At 33.2% G+C, this 7,573-nt stretch overlaps 1 protein-coding gene across 1 annotated transcript; it reads left to right on the forward strand.

Moving 5' to 3' along the window:
- Nucleotides 4,085-5,747, forward strand: LOC109822931. Its single transcript, XM_020389206.1, has one exon. It carries the CDS (start codon nucleotides 5,162-5,164, stop codon nucleotides 5,591-5,593), a length of 432 nt encoding a protein of 143 aa, XP_020244795.1. The 5' UTR covers nucleotides 4,085-5,161; the 3' UTR covers nucleotides 5,594-5,747.

A 7,573-nucleotide genomic window follows, 5' to 3' on the forward strand; every position in this document is an offset into this window, starting at 1 on the left:
TTAATCAAATCCATGCCTAAATCCTCAATCAAATCCATACAAAAATCCAAAATCTTCCCCCTCTAGTGCTCCATGCTTAAAACCCAACCCGAGACCTAAATCCAAACTTGATCCAATAGCTTCTCCTCAAAGCCTATTCTTCCTCCTCCTCCTCCTCCTCCTTTTCCAGCAAACTCATTCTCCATCAACAAACTTCACCTCCCTTACGGTCAGCACTACTTACAACAAGGGTGCCAAGGATATGTTGATGTTAGGGGTTTAGGAAGGGGAAGGAGGATGAGAAGGAGGAAGAGCAGCACCGACACGGGCAATGAAGCTAGGGGAGGAGGATGTGTTTTTTTGATGATGGAAAGAGTAGGAGGAAAAGAGGAGAGGAAGGAGGAGCATCTATGAAGTTGGTTAGGAGAGAGAGAGAGAGAAGGAGATGAGGAGATGAGCGAGGAGTAGCTATGAAGTGGGTTAGGAGATAAAAGAGAAGAGGAGGGAGGGGCAGATGAGATTTTTAGTGGATAGAGAGGGCAAATTTGGAAACTAGGGCAAAATACAATATTTGCAGCCAATATACATTAGAAATAATATGTAGGTCTAGTGCACATCAAGTTTTAATTTTTGAGGCCTAGACACAATTTTTCTTTTTTCTTTTTTGGTTGTTTATTTGTAGCAACTACTACTTTTTATATGTACTAGGTGGAATATACGTGCACTGCACGTGGTCAAATATTATAATTATTTAATTTAAGTTTATTTATTTACTATAACATGGTTGTAAAAAACTTTATAATTATTGTAATATATTAAATTTTTTTGGATATTTTAATGTGTGATTTTAATATTTTATCTTCCAAATAGTGATGTCTAAAGCCTTAAAATATTAATAATTTAAGATTAAATAGTAATTTGAATGTATAGTTTCAAAATATTAATGATGTAAGTGACCAATATGGGAAAAATCTATTATTATTAATAAAAATAAATTCTTGAGTTCATTATGGAAAATGGTAGGTTTTATCTAGTCATTAAGGATTTTGTTCAGTTATAAAAAAAATTACTTCAACCTGTTGTTTTCTTCCACCTGTTGTTTATCTGGTGATTGAATATTATAGATGTTCAAGAAATTTTTTCTAGAATTTTCTAAGTTAGAATGTGCAAATTCAATCAAGAAGAAAATATAAATTATGTGATCAATTCTAAAATCTGATGTTGTACTTTTTTTACATCTTCCCAAATACTAATTGATCTGTCAAAACATTACTCTCTGGTTTTAGAAAATTATAAAATATAGTCTGAGAATGATTTGTACATATTATGCACTCTATTGATTGTATTTTAATAAAATAATTTATATCTATCCAATGTCAAACAACATTCAAAAATTTAGCTTAAGGAGTTAGAAGAATATAATATCTTTAATAATAGTCATATCCAAGCTATGAGCTTCATAAACTTATAAGAATGTGAGCAATATAAAATGACAACTTAATTTACTTTTTCAAATAATTTATTACAAATTATGAAATACAAGGGGAATTAGAATGATCATACACCCATCCCAAATAAATATTAAATTTCTCTTAGAGATTCTTATAGCAAAAGATTTTTAGAGTTAATGTGTAGGATAAATTTAAGGACCGATAATCTAAACCAATTCATTGAGTGATAGACTTGCAATAAACTCCACTCTTATAAAATTGATATCACATGTGCCTTAAGTTGTGCTTTTGTTTAAGAGTTAATTTTAGAAAACTTCCCCTCAAGTATGGAGGGCATGACAGCACCCCCGGCAAAACTAATTAAACCTGAGTAAATCTATGCCAAGTTTTGTAGATAATCTATCTCAACTTAAAATTTTTTGATTTAACTCTAGTGAACTTTTCTCACTTAAACCTAACATCTAAAAACTAACATCATTAAGTCTTATCTATTATGTGACAAGTACTTGACTTGGAAAGACCAAAATATCAATCAATCTTAAAAGAATTACCTTGGCTTTTCCCACATAAAAGAGGTGATATAGAGGAAAAAAAATTATAAATTGGTTGTGATCCTTTTATTTTCGGTTAAGGGTTTCTATTTAATTAAAATTGCTTTTTTCAAGAGGGTATTTTTTCCAAATCACATAACGAAGTAACTATGTTAAGGGAGTTTGTTGATAGAAGTGTAAAAGATTAGGGGAATTATTATGAGATACACTATAGTTGAGAGATATTTTCTAAAATTGTATCAAAATTGAGAGGGGTTATCTATAACACCCTATATAATGAGGGGGTTTTATCAAATTGAATCAGTTGAGTGGATTTTTTAAGACAATCCTCATAATTAAGAGGGTTTTTTAAAAATTAACTATTCTTTTAAATATGGGTTATTTATAATTTGTCCCTCAAAATTTTAATAATTTAATATTAGTTCCTAAAATTATGAGCAATTTTAAAAATTTGTGGGAATAACATAGAATCATTAGATATTTAAAATCAAAGAACTAATATCTAAGTAACATTTTCATATTTACTCTTATAGGCATTCTATTAAATATCGACCAATATATTGGTATATTGGCCAATATATCGGGTTAAAGACTTTATCTTGATAATATTTTATATTATTTTCTTTAGTTTGTTAAATTTTTTGATAAATCAACTGTTATAAAAAATAGACTAATATATCCCTTTGAAGATATCAAGAAAATCATGTTATTTTTTAATTTGATTATGGGCTGGGGTTTGGATCGTGTTTGGGAAATAAAATCAGAACCTGCGAAACCCGCAATGGCCACACTATTTCTCCCAAATCTCTCCACTCTAGGCTCTCCCAAATCTTAAACATATATCTTAATGCAAATTCTTATGTTTAAAATTCATTAATATGTTAGATTATATATTACAATATCATGTTATGTATGAATATTTACTCATATGACACTCAGTCTTACATACATATCCCTAATTTTTGCTACCCGATATCATAGAATTTAGTTTTTCAATATTTATTTGATGTCAAACACTTTGTAGTAGTCCTTCAAAAGCCTCTTCTAAAGAAAAGCATATAATTTCAAGAAATAATTCAAAATCTTGAGACTCATTCAAAATATGATGCTTTAATTTTTCCACATCTCCTCTACTATATAAATATAAGCTAAGCATCTAGCCTCATATTGTATAATGAATATTATTTGTCAATGGGATCATATACAATTGTTTATAGATAACAAATGTTTTAAATCTTTTCTAGGCTTAACTGAACTTAAATACCTTGTAGTTTACCAAAATTATACTTATATACCTCCACTTATATCTTGCTGCACTTTTTTTTAAATTTTAGATAACGTATCTTGATGCGCTTAAATATCCTAATGTTTTCTAAAATTTAATGTTTGTACCTTCTGTCTTGTTACCTAAACATAAGAATACTCTTTGGTACCGTTTGGCAAAGGGTTAAGTGAGGGGTTAAGGAGACTTAACCTCTTCTTAACCTGCCAAACATAACAAATCTATATAAGGGTTAAAGTGAGTTAACCCTCCATAATTTACGAAACATAAAAAATATAGAAGAGTTAAGTTAACCCCTCTAGAGGGGTTACAATGAGTTAACCCCTCAAAATGAGGGGTTTACTAATACTCCTATTTAGATGGAATAAGAGTTAACCCTTCTAATTATAAAGAAAATAGTCAAAATCATTGTTATTCTCAAACACTAAAACTGATGATAAGGGCTAAAATAAAACTTATTTAACGGGTTAATAATTTAGTCCTTCGGATTATCAAGTGGGCTAAGTACATTAATCCTTCTCTTTAACCCCTCTTCATTAACCATTTGCCAAACGGGGCCTTTGTGATTTTCCTATATGAGTTTCATGGTATAATTTTAGGATAATTTTATGTTTTCTATTCTTTCCATAAATAGTTTATTGATATGCAATTATCTATTAATATATTATTATACATTACTAATAAATTATATGATGTAGAGTTTTATAATAACGTTGGAAGTTCTAAGGACCAAATTATGCAAACTTAAAGTGACATAAAATGTAATTAATTAATAATGATAATTAATTTAGTTTAGTTAGTATTAGAATGTAATATCAAAAGAGAATAGGGGTAATATAGCCCGTAGAAAGTTTTTCCACAACTCCCTCTTTTAAAGGGAGTATGATATGATATGATTTATTTACTAGTATTTTTTGGATGGTTTAGTTAAATACTTGATGGCACATCAGAGTTCTTGCTCACCTTTTGGCTCAAAAAAATGTCTGCTAGGATCAATGATTCTTTTACCATATCAACATTAATGTTATTACACTAAAATGAAAAACTAAGGTGAAAATGGATATCATTTAAAAAAAAAAAAAAGAATTGGATAGAATAACATCTTGTCATCTATAATATACGATCAAGAAAATCTAACTTTTTTCTATATTAAGCAAATTATATTATTTACTTACAAAATAAATGGTATTATACGTTCTCAGAGCTTATGAAAAAAATTTGAGGACATTGTAATAGTGAGCAAAGTTTTGTGTAAGGAAGAAAATCTTTGTAATGCAAGAAAAAAATATTGTTGTAGGAAGAAAGTCTTCGTAAAATAAGGGGGAAAAAGCCCAACTTGTGTCTCACATTTATTAGGAAGAAAGTCTTCGTAATGTAAGGGCGAAAAAAGCCTAGCTTGTGTCTCACATTTATCTACACCTTGAGTCTCCATCTAAGGGGAAAAAAAGCTAACTTGTGTCTCACATTTATCTACACCCTGAGTCTCCATCCAACTTCATTATTCAAGTACCTTTGTATCCTTCTATTTCACTTCAAAAACATTGACAACTTGGCACTAAGTGACAAAATATCCAATTTTTATTTATATTTTCAACTATCAACTATCTGTTTTGATCTGTAAATGAATTTGACTACTGAATGTTTCTTCCTTCTTTTCTTGACCATCCAATTCCCTTGACCTCTCCAACTCCACCTGTAAACATTAATTTAGCTTCAATTCTGTTTGACAAAAATCACAACGTTCCCACTCAAATTCTCTTCAAACATCATCACTTCTATCTCTATATATATATTGCACCCCTTCAATGCACATTTCATTCACTAAGCCAAAACCTTAGCCTTCAAAAAATATCCCAATCTCTTCTCTCCTTAATTAATTTTACCCAAAGAAAAGAAAGATGTCGTCGTCGTCGCAGACCATCGAGAGTCACCGCTCAGCTGCAGAGATCTACCATGGGGATGCTGAGTGCAAGAAGAAGATTGTCCAGCTTTTGACAGAGCTCTGCCTTCCAAAGGGCTTGTTCCCTATGGAGGATATCGAAGAATTTGGCTACAATCGTGCATCTGGATTTGTGTGGATAACTCAGAAGAAGAGTAAGAACCACAATTTCAAGAAGGTAAAGCGTCAGGTTTCATATGCGACTGAGGTGACCGCATTAGTTGAGACTCGCAAGATGAAGAAGATGACCGGAGTGAAAACCAAGGAGCTTCTGCTGTGGCTCTCCGTTGTTGAGATGTATTTTGAGACTCCTTCCTCTGAGAAGCTCACCTTCAAGACTGGAACCGGACTCTCTGATAGCTTCGATGCATCAGCTTTTGAACTTGAATGAAAGAGAGAATGAGCAAGGAATTTCTACCCTCTAGTTTGAATATATCTGTGTGCTGTTGTTTTTTACTTTTGAACCCAGTGCTGTTCTTCGTGTTTAATTAATGCTAAATAAGAATTGTTATGTGTAAAATAAATTCTCCCTCCTTGTTGCTTTTGTCCTCTGTTTTAATTATTAAGATCTTAACGTAGGAGCTGTGTCGGTGATCATGAAGTGATTTAAGTATCTAGAAACGTACTTAACTACATCTTCATTCATGAAGTTATTCCATCAAATGTCTTTTTCTCAGTCTTCAAACCACCCAGGATAAATAAAGTTTAAAATTCAGGTTCCTATTTCTTTATTTCTTTTTCAACTGTTTGAACCCTATTTCCTTGACTCTGTCACCTTTCTCTTCTTTTTCCTATATTACTTCTCTAAGTTAGTCACCTTTCTCCTCTTTTTAGCTCTTTATCTTTTCTTCGTATCTTTAAACAATATCCACGGCTCTACCATGTCTCTTTAGGTTTTAACACATATTTTAATAGAAATTGAGTTTGATGTTCTTCAAGAGAGAGAAGTTTCAGATTCAATTTTGATCTTAACCAATCCAAATCAACACCATGTTGGGAGAGTGGATAGCCTTCTCATCAAAGAGTCAGCAGTGTTCACCTACCCCCGTGCTATAGTGTTCACCTATCCCTATGAGAAAACTTATAAATACCCCCCTAAATTTGATTTGTAAGGAATCTTAGTAGTAGAGAGAGAAAAAGAAAGATACAAATATAAGTAATATCATTGAGAGATCTTGAGAGAGTGTTTTTGAGAATTCTTGGAGAGTATCTTGATTAAGAGAGGGTGTTCTTTTATCTTTCTCCTTTATAATCTCGAAAAGAATATAAAGGAATTGGACGTCATTGTTGCACCATGGAGTAGCTCCGTAAGAGTAAAACGCGTTATATCTATGAGTACTGTGATTGAATTCATGTTTGCTTATTTTATTCTGTGATTCCAAGATCGTTTATGTGTGTTTTGCGTTTCCGTTTGAGGCATTCTTGTTGGCATGTATCCTAACAAGTGATATAAGAGCATACGGTTTGAGAAAGACGAAATCTTTCACCATGGCTACTATTGAAGACAATAGACTTCGGATTGAGAAGTTTAATGACCAAAATTTTAGGTATTAGAGGATGCAGATAGAAGACTATTTGTATCAGAAGGATCTCTTCCTACCCCTCCAAGGAGAGGCGGGAAAACCTGAGAAGATGGACGATAACAAGTGGAAGGTGCTCGATCATAAAGCACTTGCCACCATCAGGCTTAACCTTTACCAGCATGAGACTTACAACGTCTCGCATGCGGCCACCACTAAGGAGTTGATGGAGGCCTTGGAGGCGCTGTATGAGAAATCGTCTATCTCAAATAAGGTGTACCTAATAAAGAGGCTATTCAATCTAAAGATGCAACAAGGAGCTTGCGTAGCAGACTTCTTGAATGAATTTCAAGCTGTGGTGCAACAGCTTGCTACAGTGGATCTCAAGTTCGACAATGAGATCCAAGCTCTTTTGATACTTTCTTGTCTACCAGATTCATGGGAGAATATGGTGATGGAGGTGAGCAACGCTAGTAATAATGACAAGATGAAGCTTGACACGGTGATTGGGGGCAATTCTAGATGAAGAATCTCGCCACAAAGTCTTAGGAGCTGAGGCCTCTAGTAGTGGGAGTGCTCTGCATGTCGAGGCACGAGGGCTTGCGCAAAAGAAGGGTAGGGGATGACGAGGCTGATCAAAGTCCAGAGGGAAGTCTAAAGGGATGGACCCGAATGGTTACATTGAAGGGAAGTGCTTCAGATGTGGAAAGAATGGTCACTTTGTACGGGACTACAGAGCTTCTGTTCTAGCATCAGCAGCGGATGATCATGCTGGCGGTGCAGCCAATCTTATGCATGAGATGGATTACAATGCGTTTCTCCTATCTCTTGAAGATAAGAGCGATGCGTGG

This window comes from Asparagus officinalis, chromosome 8, assembly GCF_001876935.1.
Source record: "Asparagus officinalis chromosome 8, Aspof.V1, whole genome shotgun sequence".
NCBI classification, from domain to species: domain Eukaryota; kingdom Viridiplantae; phylum Streptophyta; class Magnoliopsida; order Asparagales; family Asparagaceae; genus Asparagus; species Asparagus officinalis.